Source organism: Heloderma suspectum, chromosome 5, assembly GCF_057233095.1.
Source record: "Heloderma suspectum isolate Gila_16-S chromosome 5, 16-S_ref, whole genome shotgun sequence".
NCBI classification, from domain to species: Eukaryota; Metazoa; Chordata; class Lepidosauria; order Squamata; family Helodermatidae; genus Heloderma; species Heloderma suspectum.
In genome coordinates, this window is record NC_139462.1 from 140,591,987 (window position 1) to 140,609,231 (window position 17,245).

The 17,245-nt window shown below is 43.0% G+C and overlaps 1 protein-coding gene across 1 annotated transcript in view; it reads left to right on the top strand.

Moving 5' to 3' along the window:
• Nucleotides 1-17,245, top strand: part of INVS (inversin) — a 140,408-nt gene that overhangs the window by 120,819 nt on the left and 2,344 nt on the right. Inside the window, exons 15-16 of the mRNA XM_084857631.1 lie at nt 4,198-4,427; nt 6,774-6,857. Coding sequence (XP_084713757.1) covers nt 4,198-4,427; nt 6,774-6,857 — 314 coding nt within the window. The remainder of the gene's footprint in view (nt 1-4,197; nt 4,428-6,773; nt 6,858-17,245) is intronic.

Consider the following 17,245-nt stretch of genomic DNA (forward strand, 5'->3'; position numbering starts at 1 on the left):
CGTACTGAGATCATTCTATCGTTTTTAAGATTGTACCCCAGTACTGCTTTTCCCACCCTTTTGTTGACGATGAGTGCTACTCCATTTCTTCTAAGGGATTCTTGCCCACAGTAGTAGATAAATAAAGGGAGAGGGCTACAAATTTCTTTCACCCTGTCAAGCCACTCCCATAAAGGAGGGCAGACAGGTTGAGACGTAAGGCCTGGTGGGTCAGGACAGGCAAGGGCTGGCAGGGTGTGGCAAGAGGCAGAGCCTATGGACAATCCAGTGTACAGCTCTCCCATGTGCTTACAAGTCCCCTGCCGCCAAGTAATACCATCCACACATGACATCAAGCCACTGCAGATCAGCACAGTCCATAATAACTGTGTTCCAGAATACTGGAACTAAGCTACATTCAGATCAAATATCTCAAGAAAGTGAGTCAAGCCACACATGATATGCATTCAGGATGCTTCCAGTTGAAAGTCTCCTAGCACTAGCTGCCCTGCTCTAGTCCTGGCTCTTTTTATTTATTAATTAAATTATTTATTTATTTATTTATTTATTAAATTTCTTAATCACCCATTTGGCTGGTCACCCAGCCACTCTGGGCGATGTACAACAGTACAATTTAAAACAGTAAAATTACACATTAAAACATTGTCTAAAAATACCCTAACCCACCCCAAATGCCTGCCTGAACAACCATGTTTTCAATGTGGAAGCTCATTAAAGACGGGGCATGGTGGAGTTCCACCACAGAGAAAGCCCTCTCCCTCATCCTCAGCAGCCTAGCTGTCCTGGCTGATGGGACAGAGAGAAGGCCATTCCAGGCTGATCTTGTTGAATGGCCTGTCTGGTGTTGCTGGAGGCGCTCCTTGAGATAGGCTGGGCCGGAAATGTATAGGGTTTTAAAGGTCAAAACCAACACCTTCAATTTGGCCGGGAAAACAACTGGGTGCAAGCAAATACTGGACAGTATACAATGGAGTAGTGAATTTGGGAAGCAAATGGTCAAGCACACAGGTTTCAGTCCAACGGGGTTCAGGCTAAGGCAGAAGTGGTCATGATACAATCAAAGGTCAAAGCACAGTTAAGTAGTAAGTTATCATACACAGTCCAGGAGCAGTCTAAGAGTCAGTAGCACAGGGCAAGAGAGCAGACACTAGAGATAGCAGAGGCATTTTCCCAGCAGCTCTCAAGTTACCTGTGAGAGCTAATATAGCTAGAGCTACAAGAGCTCCACCCAGTGCTCAGCTGCATCACGTTAGAGGCTTGTCAGATGTCCACCTCATGAGGAGGGCCCAACTCATGAAAAGTCCTCTTCCGTAAGCGAGCACTCCTTCGCCTGGCCACCTTCCTACTGTGGCTGCCTCAGAAGTTGAGCTCTGTGCCTCTCTTGGAGGCAGATTCAAAGGCATCACTCCTGAGGGGCCCAGCCCATCTTGGCTAGTTCCAGGATCTCCTGAGGGGCCAACTGGCTCTGAAAGTTCTGGCTCCTCCTCTGAAGATGATTCCAGTGGTGACATGACACTTGGGACCATGACACCAGCAATCAGCAGGCATTAAGGAAAAAGATAAAAGAAGCAGTAACTAAGTGATGGGACCGGGGGGAGGGGGCTATGAGTGAAAAAAATCAACATCTGGATGCCACGTGAACTTCCGCGATTGAGGCAGGGTGGTGGCACCCTAAATGCCTTGGCAGCATCCATCTTGTCCATGATTAAACATGGACTGGACTGTACACATCCTAGACCTAGAGATGGTTCCATTCCTCTGTACCAGCTGGGAGTAGTGTCAGCTAAAGGCCTCTCTGCCAGCATATTCTCAGTTCAGGCACCTTTCCCATTGAGATGAGCTTTAGCTGATGACTTTTTTACCCACATTCACCGATGCAAGTTGCTAGACCAGAAGTTTAGTTTACTGCATGTCCATTTCCCAGCTGCCACTTCTTTTCCAAATCAAGAGATGTAGAGGGCTATCTGCTACATTTAGCACTTGCCACCTGATTTGAGAACGAGTGTTGGAACTCTGGCTCAGTTGTCCTTCTACCCTGCCAAATCTGGGAGGATGGATTTGCCTAAGTTGATCCACTGATGGGAAAGACCCTAACCACATTGTCCACATATTTAATGACATCCCTGCAACAAAACCAGGAAATGGAGTCCTGATCAGAATGAAACAAGGACTGTACCAGTTGCTCCCAGGATATGTTGTGGGGAAAACAGGTGCAGGCACAGCTTTAAATAAGTTAGAATTGGTGTCCTGTTACACGGAAAAGTTCTAATTCCTGAAGAAGTGTTAAACAGTGAAATGTACTTAACAGGAAACTAGCATTCATCCTACCTAGATGGAGATATTTTGGATTAAATTAAGTAATTAGTTGCCCTTATTTGACCTTGAGGGATCTAAAAGAGAAATTCCTCTAGTTCGCTGGTCTTAAATGGTGATCCACAAGGGATGTGAACCATAACCATAGGAAGAGGAAGTAACACCATTGTACCACCATTTTCTTATACTGATATTACACCATTTTCTTTATGTTAAGAACTTTTGAAAGAATAACAGAGAGGAGGGGGCAGGGAGGTGGGAAGACAGAGGATGAAAAAAAGCACAAAGATTAAGAGAATGATGAGTACAGCCTTGCAAAAATTCTGCAAATATTAATAGCACCCCCCAGTCCCCCAAATTCTAGCCTGCCTGCCCACAAAAGTCCAAATAACCTCTCTAGTCACCTGGAGGCAATTCTTACTCATCCCAGTTGACTATGCATATCGCTGATGATAATCCTCAATGGACATATGTGGATTAAAAAAATCCTACAAATTGGTCTATGCTGCATGTTGGGATTAAAAGTGGGTCCCAGGTCTCAAAGGCTTGTATACTACTTCAATATTCATTGCAACAAAATTTGGGAAGAAGAAATATAAGGACTATTTTTCTGTTCCTTCAGTTGTGAGAGCAGGAGAAATTATGCAACCTGCATACAAACTTAGTGTGCATTTTCTGTAAAACACTGAACACCATTATGAAATGCTGGTCCTGTTTCTCTGAAACTCTGTAATATCCAGCAGTAAGTACCAAAACCCAGGGCGGATGGACAGTTCTGGCTCTTAACATCACTATCATTCTCTAGTATTTACAGGGATCATTTTCTTCTGTTTGAATATGGGTTACTGGTCTGTGTTGTCTCAGTTCTTATCTTGACTTCCTCTGGAATTTTAGCATTTCCTTCAGTGGTAGCACCAGAAAAAATATTGGTGGGGAACAGAAAGGGTAAAATGCATATCTGGGGGTTGGGGTGGGGAGAGTTTGTCCCAGAGGTTAGATTTCTGAAAGAACGAACAAATGGAAAAAAAAATGGTGCGTGGGGCTGAACTACTTGTCTGTGAAGGAGCGTTCTCTGTGGTGGTGCATAGCCAGGATAAATCTTTTCATTTTTGCCAAAACAGAAAGAGCAAAACAAAATGTACAACAAAAAAAGTTGATTTTTCTAAATCGAAAACATGAACTTATACAAAGTTCATATATCAATTGCTCCATATATATTTTGTAAGAAAGAAATTATTCCAAAAGAATACACACACACACACGGCACAGTCCTATGCATGTTGAGACAGAAAAAAATCCTACAATTCCCAGCATTCCCCAGCCAGCTTTTTCTGTCCAAATATGCATAGGATTGCATCCTGATAACATCAAATTTCAAATGGATTTATATCATATTTAAATTGTTATTTCACTCAGATTCTTTGTACACCTACAAATCATTTTAAATGGCTGAGAAGAACTGTATATTTAGGTAAGACATATTATTTTTACAGAAATCAATAAAGCATATCCAATTAACTGTAAATTTATCCCAGCTTTGTCTGTCTCTCTTTTTTCATCCTGATGCAATTTGCTAATTTTGCCATTGAAGCAAAGTCCCACAATTTATCTAACCAGTCTTGTATTGTGGGTATTGTTTCTACTCTCCATGCCTGCAATGTGTGTAGTTTAGTATTAGGTTCTCAAATTAATGGATGCATCTAGAATTTAACTCAGGCCTTATTTTCTTTTATGAAGAAACCTTTAACTTCTACAGAGAAAAGTGATCCCACTAAGGGGAAATTTTGTTTTCCCAGTTATTCACAATGTGGTTCATGGAAAACTCTGGAACTGAAAAGAGGTCACATAAAACAGGCATTTCTCCCCTTTCCTTTCTCCATCCAGCTACCAGTTAAGAAGGCAGTTCCTTCAGCTTTTTAGTGTTAAGCAACAATGCGAGGAAGATAAATGGCGACAAGAAACAGCTGCTTTTTGCATTGAGGTCACTTGGAACAAGCAGTTGAATCGTACCCCTTTGAAAACAGTTACCTCCAGCAAAAACGTAAAGTCCATCACCAAAAGCAACTCAGGTGTAAACTCCACACAAAAGCCATCCACCCTGAAGCAGATATATGGTAAGAATGCTTGTTGTTGAGTGCTTATTTGGGAGAGTTAAGGATTAATTTATTGACAATCTTTTCCAGTTTAAATGTTTTCTTAAAGGTTGTAATGAAATATAGCTTCACAAATCCACCAGATTTGGCAATACATTTCTTCATGCACATGAAAATACTGTGATAATGTAATTTGAAGAGATTTGAACATTCTAAAGTACTATAAAATTATTGTTGTTCAAAATATTACTGCATTAAATACAAATTAACCTGGAGAGCTATACAATGGAACCAATTACCTAGGGAGGTAGTGGGCTCTCCCACACTGGAAGCATTGAAGATGAAGCTGGACAGCCATCTGTCAGGGATGCTTTGACTTCGATTCCTGCATTGAGCAGGGGGATGGACTCAATGGTCTTATAGGCCCCTCCCAACCCTGCTATTCTATGATTCTATGATCACCGGTATTGGCCGTGATTATTAAATAAATACCCATGCTCAATGTATCTCTTATTAGATGATGTGGGCAGATCATTCGGATGGCCATCAACATCATGCTTAGCTTTAAGCCTATCTATCAACTTTCAGAACCTTTGGGGATATCCACTGTTAGAAATGGAAAACTGGACTAGAAAGAATTTGGTCTAATCTTGCAAGGCATTTCTTCTGTGTTTACACACTAGTATTCAGAAGTGTGTTGTTACAAAACATTGTCATGCCTATTATTTACCTTAGCATTAGTGTTTTTCTACAGCACATATATTTTATAGTACAGAGGTTCTTCTCAGCTTAAAAGATATTGAGAACCTCTCCGTTATCAGATAATCAAGAGTGATATTTCCATAGGACAACATAAGAGGCCTTTTCTACAATTGCCTTTTAACCATGATTCTGTGCTAAGCCCTGCTGTAACACTCTTTCGCCCGTTGTTGTTTGCACTATAAACACTTGACTTTTTTTTTAAAAAAGTGTAGTTTGGGAAGTTGATTTAAATTAAAACATTTGCGACTGAATTGTTAAATAGTAACTCAGCCTTCCCCAACCTGGTGCCCCCCCAGATGTCTTTGACTTCACCACCCATCAACCCCTGCCAGCATGGCCAATGATCAGGAATGCCAGGAGTTGCTGTCCAAAACATCTGGAGGGCACCATGTAGTGGAAGGCTGCAATAACCCATTGATAGTGGATGCAGGAAGAGATTCTAATAGTAAAGCATTGCAAGCATCTGAATGTATGAAGCTGCCATATACTGAGTCAGACCATTGGTCCATATAGCCCAGAATTATCTAATCTAACTAGCGGTGGCTCTCCAAGGTGTCAGGCAGAGGTCGTTCGTTGCCATGCTACCTGAGATCAATTTAACTAGAGATGCTGGGGATTGAGTTAGCAACCTTCTGCATGAAAGGCATGTACTCTTCTACTGAGTGGCCCTCCCAAGCAGTTGAAGTCTAAAGCAGTTGAAGGCTAAAGAGAGATGAGATGTAAGCAGTATCAAGCAGCAGTGTGCCAAGCAGAATCTGCATTGGTAGCATGGCTGCGTATGGGGGGGTTTCAAATTACCAGGAGCCATGGCTCTAGATGCTTTAAAATTTAAAATTAAAATTTATCGGATAGTGTATGTATCTACATGGGAGAACACTCATCTCTAGCCGAGGCCTAGAACCATCTGGGTAAGAATGTCATTATGTTCTTGTGTTTCCCAACTTTTCCATGCACCTGTAGAAGAGTGGTAAAGCTGGACTTGTTTGTAGACTGAAAATATTGCCGTCCCCATATGACACATAATAAGATTTTAAACAGCTAGTGGCTCCCCTCCTAACCCTCTTACTTTACCCTTAGAAAATCTTGGTTGTTCACATGTATATTTCCTTTAGAATTCTTGGTTTTGCTCACCGACTGTGAGAGGGGGACAAGGTTGATATGACCATTTCCAATTTGTTGTTTGTATGGCTTAGTTCTTAGCCTCAAAGATATTTCCTGATACATTTTGGAAGAACTTTTTTAAAAAAATCACACCATTTAATTCCATTATGGTGATACAGAACTCAGGTCACCATGCAAATCCACTACACTTCCATGAGTAAATAAAGCGAATGCATTGGCAGCAGAGAAAAGAAAAAAATATATTTATATGTACAGTGATTCTGTGTACTTCAAAAATAGGCAATAAGCCATTTCAAATGCTAGTCTAGGGGCAAGGGTGACAACAAAAGGCTAAATTATTCTAATTATCTTTATACTGTGCATAATTATGTTAGGTGCTTATTTACATTTTTACTATAAATAGAGTACAGCAAGAAAGAGTGAACGATGTACAAATTCAAGCATATCTGTTCATACATGGATTTTGAAAACTTGTTTTTAAAGGACGCTCTCAAGAGGGAAGAGTGTATTATCCAGTGAGACCTCCTTCTTCAAAATACAAAGTTTGTGAACTACAGATGCTATCAGGTACAGTTCAGACCTGTGTATTGACTGTCTTTAAAAGTTGAACTTAGGGCTGGCCAAAAGAGGGGCAGCAGCAACAGCAAAATCAACCCCTTGCAGGCACTATGAAAGGGGACAAAATTGTTTGCCCATTTAGAATGAGGACATGTCGATCCAGAAAGCTTTGTGATGTTATCACGCAGCCAAATCAGATTGGCTACACAGTGAGCGTGATGACGTCATGCTGACTATATAATCCTGAATGGCTGGGATCACTGTTCCCAAGGAGATGTAGTAACTAGATTTTAGTTCTTAAAGAAGTAATAACACCCAGGCAGCAAACAGGCAGCAAACAAGGTTGGAGGGGTGGAGTTGCAGGAAACATTTCAGCCCTTTCAGAAGCTCTCTCTCTCTCTCTCTCTCTCTTTAATTTCTATACTGCCCAATAGCTGAAGCTCTCTGGGTGGTTCACAAAAATTACTGTTGTCCCCAAATCAAAACAGGTGACTACCTTAATTAAAACAGTATATTTTAGGCTTTAGGATTAGAATAGTCCAAACAAAAGAAGACCAACTTAATTTCCTCCCCTTTATTAATCAGACCCATTCATTAAATGATCAGAAGATATTAGCCTTTCACTTCAGCTCTTTTAATGCTCTTTAGGATATTAACCATTCTCACTGTTTTAAAACGTACCATAGCCTGAACATTGACTACTAAAGAATGGAAGTGTAATATCTGCCTATTTTGTTATGTATGTTTTGATATGGTTAAATTTAAGGCAGGTAAGATAGGGTTAATAGTATGCCAGACAGAGAGTGAAAGGTGGAAGGGGCCTGAGTGGGTGTGAGGATTCTGAGGTTATATGAAGGATGAGCTGACCATTCAGTCAGACAGGGCCTTAGGGAGGGTGGAAGCAATGCCTTGTAGTGGGGTTTGTGTGTGGGATTTTAGGAGAGTAGAGTAGGTAAGGAAGTTAGGAACAAGCCTTGATTAGTAATAATAACTTACAACTTTTCATGTTTTTTAAATATATATATTTTTTAAAAATACAATTTCCCACGTGTTGACTGATTTTATGCTACCTTTATTATATCTCTTTCGTTATTACTTCTCCTGCAGTGGGTTGAGAGAACCTATTGAGCATATTGAGTCTCTCTGGAACCCAGAGGGGGTAAAAGGGCCAAAGCTTGCTTGTGGGACAGTGCGTACAGCTGTCCCAAAGCAAAAGCAGGCATTCCTGAGGGGGTTGGTTCTCAGTTTCAGAGGAGGAAGCTGGGGAAAGGTGGAACCTGGGGCAGGAAAGTCACAAACGCAATGAGGCAAATTGAAAGAGACTTGTGGGCTTTCAATTTGTATCTTCTAAACCCATCTATAAAGCCTTTTGAAGGTACTGATTTTAAGGATTAAGAGTAAATACAACATACCATCAACTGTACTTTACCGCCTGCCTGCCTGGTTCATAAAACTATATAGAAGTCACACTAAATAAAGCATGCCATTTAGTAATGGACTTTCAGTTCACAATGCATTTCTACTGTGAACCTTGCTTAAAAAACAACAGTTTGAACTCTGTTGGATTAAACTGTAAATACTGGGAAACATTTCTCAACAAGAGAAAATAATGTGTTAATTGGATAGTAGCAGTTTGAAACTGGATGAACATTTCTTAATGGCATGCTATAGATGGGTCTGTAAAGTATAGAGCTTGGTTCATTTTAAATGTAAGCCATGATGCAAAATTGGTAGATCACATGTTTACTTTAAAATACAGTTATTTCTTTTGATGAAATTGGTGAACAGGGTATTAATTCCACGTGTTGATGCAGAAATGTTGATTTGGTCTCTGTTCTTGTTACTACTCTCCTGGTTTATAAAGGCTTCCTGTCAGACCTGAGTTATAATTACAGGCAGGTTTCTCTGTGCTGAATGCACAGAAAGATTCTTTGTTGCATCATCCTAAAGAGTTATCAGAGAAATCTTCATCTGCCAACTTTCACACAGTAATGGCTCATCTATGAGAGGCCTGAAAATTTTCCCAAATTTTAATTCAATGTGGTTCTCCCCACTCCCCCCCCCCTTGATTCTCCCTCCTCCTCGGCTTTCTACGCGCTTCAGTAGGAGGACGTTTGCCATTTCAGGAGGCCTTCACCTTTTCATAACTTGGTGATGAGAGTAAGACAGTGATGGGGATTTTGCCCACTCTGATCAGAACGGTTCTTTCATTCACCAGATGGGGACTCAGGAAGCTTTTGACCTGTCTAAAGATGACAGTACATTTTCCTTCATGCATTGCAATGGGTGTGTGTGTGTGTGTGTGTGTGTGTGTTTAAGTTCAGAGCTGTCAGCAACTACTGTCCAGTGGGGTGTATTCAGCATATGTTTCTAGAGCTCATTAGAATGAACTCCACTTGATACCTCTCTCAGAGGTGACATAGAATAAAGATTAGCACTAAAATAGTGATGCCTCTTTTTGAAAAGGAAGTTCAATTGCAAATCCAACTGGGTACTGTAAGCTTACATCTATAGGGTTGGATCCACAGTCTGCCTTCCTCAAGAAGAAGGGCTCTGTTCGTGGAAGGTCCTGGTGCCTACTTTTTGCAGACAACCCCCCCCCCCAATGCTACACCACAGATGACCCCGTTCAGCAGGGTCTCCTGGCTCTCTGTGTAGCATTTTCAGGGGCCTGGAGTGGCTGCTGTGGGAAGGAAGAGTCAGGGAAATCCACTTCTGCCAGCATGGGTGATCCAGCTTTTGTCTGGATCCAACCCGTTGGTTGGAATTTCACTTACATTTTCTTCTTCTCTTTTTCTGGAGAGCTCGAAAGCTTGCTTACTATTTTGTGACATTTTAGTTGGCCCTGATAAAGGTATTGCCCTATTGTCTGAGCCCCAACACACTCATTTGAAACCAGTTTTCAGCACCAACAGAAACCTGTTTCACAGCAATCCCACCTGGCAATAAGAAAATGTGTTAATGAAAAAGAAGTGGGAGGAGTAGGGCACCTTGGTGGGCGCCAAGAAAGGTGCATTGGTGCCTGTGAGCACCATGTTGCCTGCTCCTGATGTAGCTCATAGTGGGCTAGCATCGGTATTTAGATGGGGGAGAGGGGAATGTTAAACGGAGAACTCTATTGTTTGATTTTAACATCCTAACCTAAACCAGTTAAAATTAATGCAAAATGCACTTCTTTTGGATTGCAAAAAGGGCCTCTTGCATCACCTCGTAAAATGACCAGAGCAGTAGAAGCTCTGAGTTTGTGTTAAATGAAACAGTTGGATTACACTGGCAGCTGGGAAGCAATGGAAGAACTAGGAGTGTTTGGCAAAGCAGTTGGCTGTAGGTTTGGCTTTGATTATATATGCTTTCCAGAGGGGTAGTTATATTTGTTTGTTGTGGCAAAAACAACAAAGAGTCTTGACTAACACATTTATTCTGGCATAAGCTTTCATGGACACTGTCCACTTCATCAGATGCATCAAGTGTTAACCTCAGATTATATATGCTGTGATCCTAAGGGCTGTGTGTGAATGGTTGGAGCCTTAGCAAGCGCTCCACCCATCCTGTGTGCAGATGGAGTGCTTGGTAAGGCTTCTGAGTGTCCCAAACACAGGTATTGTAGTGTCTGCTAAGCTGCTCCTCATACATGGGTGGGAAACTTCTGGAGCACCTCTGATGAAATGGAAGGAGATTTGGCTGGGAAAAAGAAACAGGAAACACCACCCACCCAGTGAATCCATAGAGGAACTAAAGAGATCTTTGGGTCCTCAACACAGATGCTTGGCAAGATTACACACTTCAGGTTTTGATTGTGAACTTCAAAGTGTGCCGCCAGCTGACCTCTAAAAGAGAAACTTGCATACAAGCTGATAAACAAGTTGTCATTGCACCGGAAATTCTGTAGGTGGCAGCCACTCAAGAGTCATAGGTAAAATGGCTTGCAACATGAATGTGTAAAATATTGTGTTAAGTACCACATCACGGAATATCCCGATTAACTGTGCTTATGGAAATTAAAGTTTGCTTTGTCTGTGAGTTCTCTGAATATTGGGGTTAACTATTTTTTGTGGTGTTTGTGACCAGTTTGTTTAAGGACAATTTTAAGAACAGCTTTTAACTATCGCTACATTTTGTAGAGAGTTATGAAAATTTTGTTGCTTCAGTTTTCATAGGATCATAGGGTTGGAAAAAAACATTGCAATCATCTAGCCCACCCCGACTCAATGCAGGATGCAGCTACAGCATCTCTGACAGATGGCTGTCTAGCCTCTGCTTGAATCAGTGGAGGCTGGTGGCTCCGATGTCAGTGGGGCAGTAAATCTGCTCTGCACCTTGGATAGCTCCTTTAGCGTTCTGACACCTGGAATGGATTCAGTGCCCAACTGACGTCAGAGCCACCAGTCTTCACTGGCTTAAATACCTCCAGCAAGGGGGACCCCCCGCCCCCAGAGGCAGTCTGTTCCACTGCCAAACAGCTCTCACTATTAGGAAGTTTCTCCTAATGCTTAGCTGAAATCTGCTTCCCTGCCATTTCTACCTTTGGTTCTAGTCTAGCTCTCTGGAGCACCAGAAAATAACTCTGCTCCATCTTCTGCAGGACAGATATTTGAAGACGGCTATCATGTCTCCCCTTAATCTTCTCTTCAGGCTAAATATACCAAGTTGTTTCAACTGTTCCTCATAGGACTTGGTTTCCATTCCCTTCACTTGCTTTTTAGAGCTGCAAGTTGCCTTGCTTGAGCCTGGAAGCTAGTAGCAATATTGAGAGATGTTTTATGTGATGTAGATACAGCAATCACAATAGTCTGTGGAAAATGAATTTATTCAGACTGTTTCCAAAATACCAAAATTCATGTCAAAGGTTGAGGGTTGAGCCAAAGCTCAATGCTAGCAGGTCATAAGCATGTCAGAAAGAGATGATGAAGCCCTTCAGCATTACCTCCACATGATATTTCTGCCATTATGACATCACCATGTACCATGGCATAACTGATGTCATGGTGTCACCAGATGCCATTCTGCAAATAGTTGGCTACATGGAGGGATCAGGTAAGGAGCACAGGTGGGTCACTCAGGTAATAGCTGGAGTTTTTTGGCCACTGAACTCATGCCATTAATTAAAGGTCCACACAAATTCATAGGATATGCATTAGCAGTAATTCTATAGATCCCATAAAGTACTGGTGTACTCAGTCATCCTAAATATATTATTTTTGCCTGCACCTTCCCCCACAAGACATGGAATCATAGAATCATAGAATAGTAGGGTTGGAAGGGGCCTACAAGGCCATCGAGTCCAACCCCCTGCTCAGTGCAGGAATCCAAGTCAGAGCATCCCTGACAAATGGCTGTCCAGCCTCGTCTTGAAGGCCTCCAGTGTGGGAGAGCCCACCACCTCCCCAGGTAATCGGTTCCATTGTCGTATTGCTCTTACAGTCAGGAAGTTTTTCTTGATGTTCAGCCGGAATCTGGCTTCCTGTAACTTGAGCCCATTATTCCGTGTCCTGCACTCTGGGATGATCAAGAAGAGATCCTGGCCTTCTTCTCTGTGACAGCCTTTCAAATACAAAGAGTGCTATCATATCTCCCCTCAGTCTTCTCTTCTCAAGGCTAAACATGCCCAGTTCTTTGAGTCTGTCTTCATAGGACTTTGTTTCCAGTCCCCTGATCATCTTTGTTGCCCTCCTCTGAACCCTCTCCAGTTTGTCTGCATCCTTCTTAAAGTGTGGTGCCCAGAACTGGACACAGTACTCCAGATGAGGCCTAACCAGTGCTGAGTAGAGGGGAACTAGTACTTCCCAGGATTTGGAAGCGATGCTTCTATGAATGCAGCCCAAAATAACATTTGCCTTTTTTGCAGCCACATCACATTGTTGGCTCATATTCAGCTTGTGATCGACAACAATTCCAAGATCCTTCTCGCTTGTAGTGTGGTTGAGCCATGTATCCCCCATCTTGTAACTGTGCATTTGGTTTCTTTTTCCTAGGTGCAGAACTTGGCATTTGTCCCTATTAAATGTCATTCTGTTGTTTTCTTCCCAGCGCTCCAGTCTATCCAGGTCACTTTGAATTTTGTTTCTGTCTTCCAAAGTATTAGCTATCCCTCCCAATTTTGTGTCATCTGCAAATTTGATCAGCATTCCCTGCACCTCCTCCTCCAAGTCATTAATAAAAATGTTGAAGAGCACTGGGCACAGGACTGAGCCCTGCGGTACCCCACTCGTTACCTCTCCCCAGTTTGAGAAGGTCCCATTGATAAGCACTCTTTGAGTCCGATTCTGTAGCCAACTGTGGATCCACCGGATCGTTGTTTCATCTAGCCCACTTTGAGCTAGTTTGCTCATCAGGATATCATGGGGCACTTTGTCGAAAGCTTTGCTGAAGTCGAGGTATATGATGTCTACAGCATTCCCACGGTCTACAAGGGAGGTTACTTGATCAAAAAATGAGATCAGATTTGTCTGGCAGGACTTGTTTTTGACAAATCCATGTTGGCTTCGAGTAATCACGGCATTGTTGTCAAGGTGCTTCCAGATGGATTGCTTTATGATCTGCTCCAGAATTTTCCCAGGGATTGATGTCAGACTGACTGGTCTGTAGTTCCCAGGTTCCTCCTTTTTACCCTTTTTGAAGATAGGGACAACGTTAGCCCTCCTCCAGTCATCTGGCACTTCCCCTGTCCTCCATGATTTCTCAAAGAGAATAGACAGCGGTTCTGAGAGTTCTTCTGCCAGTTCCTTTATGACTCTAGGATGCAGTTCATCTGGCCCTGGAGATTTGAACTCATTCAAAGTAATTAGGTGTTCCTTGACCATATGCCTGTCGATCTCAAGCTGCAATCCTGCCCCTTCAGCCTGTACTTTGCCTTTGCCAGAGGGGTCATAGACCCTCTTTTGGGAGAAGCCTGAGCCAAAGTAGGAATTGAGCACCTCTGCCTTTTCTTTGTCATCTGTTATCGTTTTGCCATCCTTATTTAATAGCTGAACCACCATTTCTTTCCTCTGCCTTTTACTATGCACGTAGCTGAAGAAAGCCTTTTTGTTGTTTTTAATATCCCTTGCTAACCTCAGCTCATTCTCAGCTTTAGCCTTCCTGACGCCATCCCTAAAGATATAGGTAGTTACCTGAATCAAGTTAAGGGGGATTCCATAACGGTAAAAACCAAAAGCACAATCGGTGGTAGAGATGCTTGCTTGTTCTTGCCCAGAAAGAAGAGTATGCAAAGAAAGATTTAGGGAGCAAACCTATCTGGGTCGATGGTCACCTCTGAGCCCAGGGGCAACCACCTATCCAGTGCAGAGCGGAGCGTGGTGAGGAGCGGATCTCCTCCTCGTTCCCACTGACCGGCTTTCACGGCTAGACAGCTGATTTTGGTTGTCTAGCCGTGGGACCTTGGAGCATGAGAAGTGGCAGCTGGACGACACATAGGATGTATCATAATGGCATTTCCAACTTCCCTGCCCTGGCACGCCCCCAGGAATGCCCTGTTTTTGCCGCTTCACACTCCTCTTCTGAGGACAGAGTGCAGGGCCGTTCCGTGCTGCCTCGTAGATTCAAAGTACAAGAAAAGTTAACGGAGAGAGCAATCTTGTGGCTGCTAGACACTGTCTAGCGGGCCATAGGATATGCTTTTTTCTGGGAATCGACCTTGGAGCCCATGCTCCGAGGTCAGTTCCTGGAAAACTGACTGCCTCTCGTTTACGCTGCCTTGGAGGCAGTGCAGAGAAGCCCCATCCTCTACATTCGCAAGAGGAGTGTGGAACGACTGAAAAGGTGCAGGGCTGGGAGGCGTTCCGGGGCAGGGAGAGCAGAGCTGCACGTATGACACATCCAGTGTGTCGTACAGCAGCTTCCTCTCCCAGTCACCCCCCACACACACTGCTAGCGAAAAACAGCAAGGCAGGAGAGGCATGGAGGAAATCCCCCCCCCCCGGTGTCTCTCCTGCCTTGCTTTGGATAGGTGGTTGTCTCTGAGTTCGGAGGTGGCCACCTATCTAGTTAGGATTGCACCCTAAGTCTACGTGTCAAAGAGAGCTACAGTTACCCAGATCCCTGGGTCTGATGGTTTGGCAAAGATCAGAGGTGAAGGTGAAGCCATGGCAAAAACAAGCGTGAGAGGAAGATCTCTTGATGCATGTGCATTTATGACCCTTGTTCTGGTCAATGGTGGAGTCTACAATGGTACCAGGGCCACCCATCCACCTATCACAGGTGGGGTGACCACCTGACCCAAGTACCCTTCCGTGTTACCCCCATGTTTTGTTTCAGGAACGTGTCTGGTATGTTTTTGCATAATTTCTTAAAAGTTTCCTCGCACTGTCTTCCCTTGTTGACACCGTTCCCTCTGGTACATCTCCTTTAAGCCCTTAGGTAATCTCTTGGTCATCTAGACCATTGTTCATACCATTGTTATGACTTCCCCCAAACCAAGAGGCATCAACTAAAGACATTCTCAGTCTCCTTATTATTGCAGGAGTTGACCACAAGCTACTCATCAAGGTCTTTAGTATCTGAGTTCTGCTATTCTTTGTTCTCCCAACTGACAGCTTTGAGAACCTGACCGAAACCTATTGTTCTTTTCATGTGACCTTGCAGAAAGCAAGATGAAAGCACACAACTATAGTGCTCTCCTTCAGTAAAATGCTCAGAGCCTGTAGCTTAAAGATGTTGTAACATCAAGTGTTACATGGTCACAAATGCAGGGTCGTCTTCTGCATGGAGCTGGAATACGTCTGGGGTCTTCTTCCTGGTATTCATAAAGATCTCCTCAAGACTCGTTATTGGGCGCTTTGATCATTTGAAGACCAGGTTGGCAGTTTGCAGCCTCTTCAGGTGCAAATCAATAATACTATTTAATCCTTTTAGTACTGGATTGACAATCAGCCCCCTTATACTTTTAAAATACTTTTAAAAGTATATCCTACTTTATAATTAAAAAAATAAAGGGGGCTTACACAAAGTTAATTAAAATGACAATAAAATAAGTAACATTTAAAAATGATCCTGAACAATACAAAAACATCAAACTGCAAAAAGAAAAAGAATATTAAACTTAAAAACATGCCAAAGACAGTGCACCACCAGAGAATGCACTGCCTTACCCCTTACCCACCTACTTAACCTCTGATGGTGAAGACATCCAGAGAAGGACCTCAGATGATGTTAAAGACTGAGCGGATTCATTTGGAAGCAGGCAGTCTTTTTGATACCGTGGTTGCAAACTCTTACATGGCTTTAAAGATTAAAACTAGTCCTCTGAATTGTGCCCGGAAACAGACAGGAAGTTTGTGAAGCTCTTTCAGAATGGGTGATTTGTTCTAACTGGCCCTAGTCAGTAATCTATGTGCTATATTTGGATCCAATTGTTGGCTCTGAGAATTCTACAGAGGCATCTCTTCGTATAATGCTTTGCAACAGTCTAACTTGGATCTTACCAGGGCATGGATAAGAATGGCCAGGCTATCTCTGTCCAGGAGGCGCTGCAGCTGGTGCACTAGCCTCACCTGTTGGAAGGTACTTCACGCCACAAATGCCACTTGAGCATCCAGAGTAAGGGCAGGTTCTACATTGCCCTCAAACTACAACCTCAATCTTTAAGGGCAGCCTCCCCCAACCTGGTGCCCTCCAGATATTTGGGATAACCCCCCCCCCCCGCATTCCTGACTAATGATCATGCTGGCTAGGACTGATGGAAGTCGAAGTCCAAAGCACCTGGAGGCCACCACATTAGGAAAGGCTGCTTTAGAGGGAGTGCAACTCTTGTTTCTTGGGAGAAAATGGAAGGGGAAATTAGTTTCAAACCACAGTACATCTTGCAGACTCGTATACCTCAGATGTTTTCTTCTGCAGCAGAAATATGAAGCCCAGGTTTGCTCAAGGCATTTGGGTTTGATCCAGCTAAAAGTTCAGTACTTTAAAACCCAGCTGATTTCAACGGGAGAGATTTAAGCATGTTCTGAATTCTCCCATGGAAAAGAAATGGGATTTAAAAGTGCTTAAATTTAGCATGTCCCCTTTGGGCATTATCCAGGTCTTCCCACATGCAAGCAGTACCCACCAGTAGCACAACAGGGAGTTAGCAACTGAAAAAACAGCCAGAAACTAGAGCAAACATTAGTTTCCAGAATGGGGCAGGTCAGCAGAGCTTGCAGAAAGCAGCTCCGTTGATCTGTCCCAATCCAGAAATGAGCACTTCTGATTGTTTACAGGGTTGCTTTTTGAACAGCTAGCTTTCTGTTGCACAAGCGGTGAGCCCTGCTTGCGCAGCAGAATGAGTGGCAGCACAGCAGCAGTATTGGATACTGTCCCTTATTTCATATTGTACACATTTTATTGCAAAGCTACCAAGAAATGCATATGCATACATAAATATGAGAATGAATTCCAGAGGGCTGGATCCAGATTAGTCATAC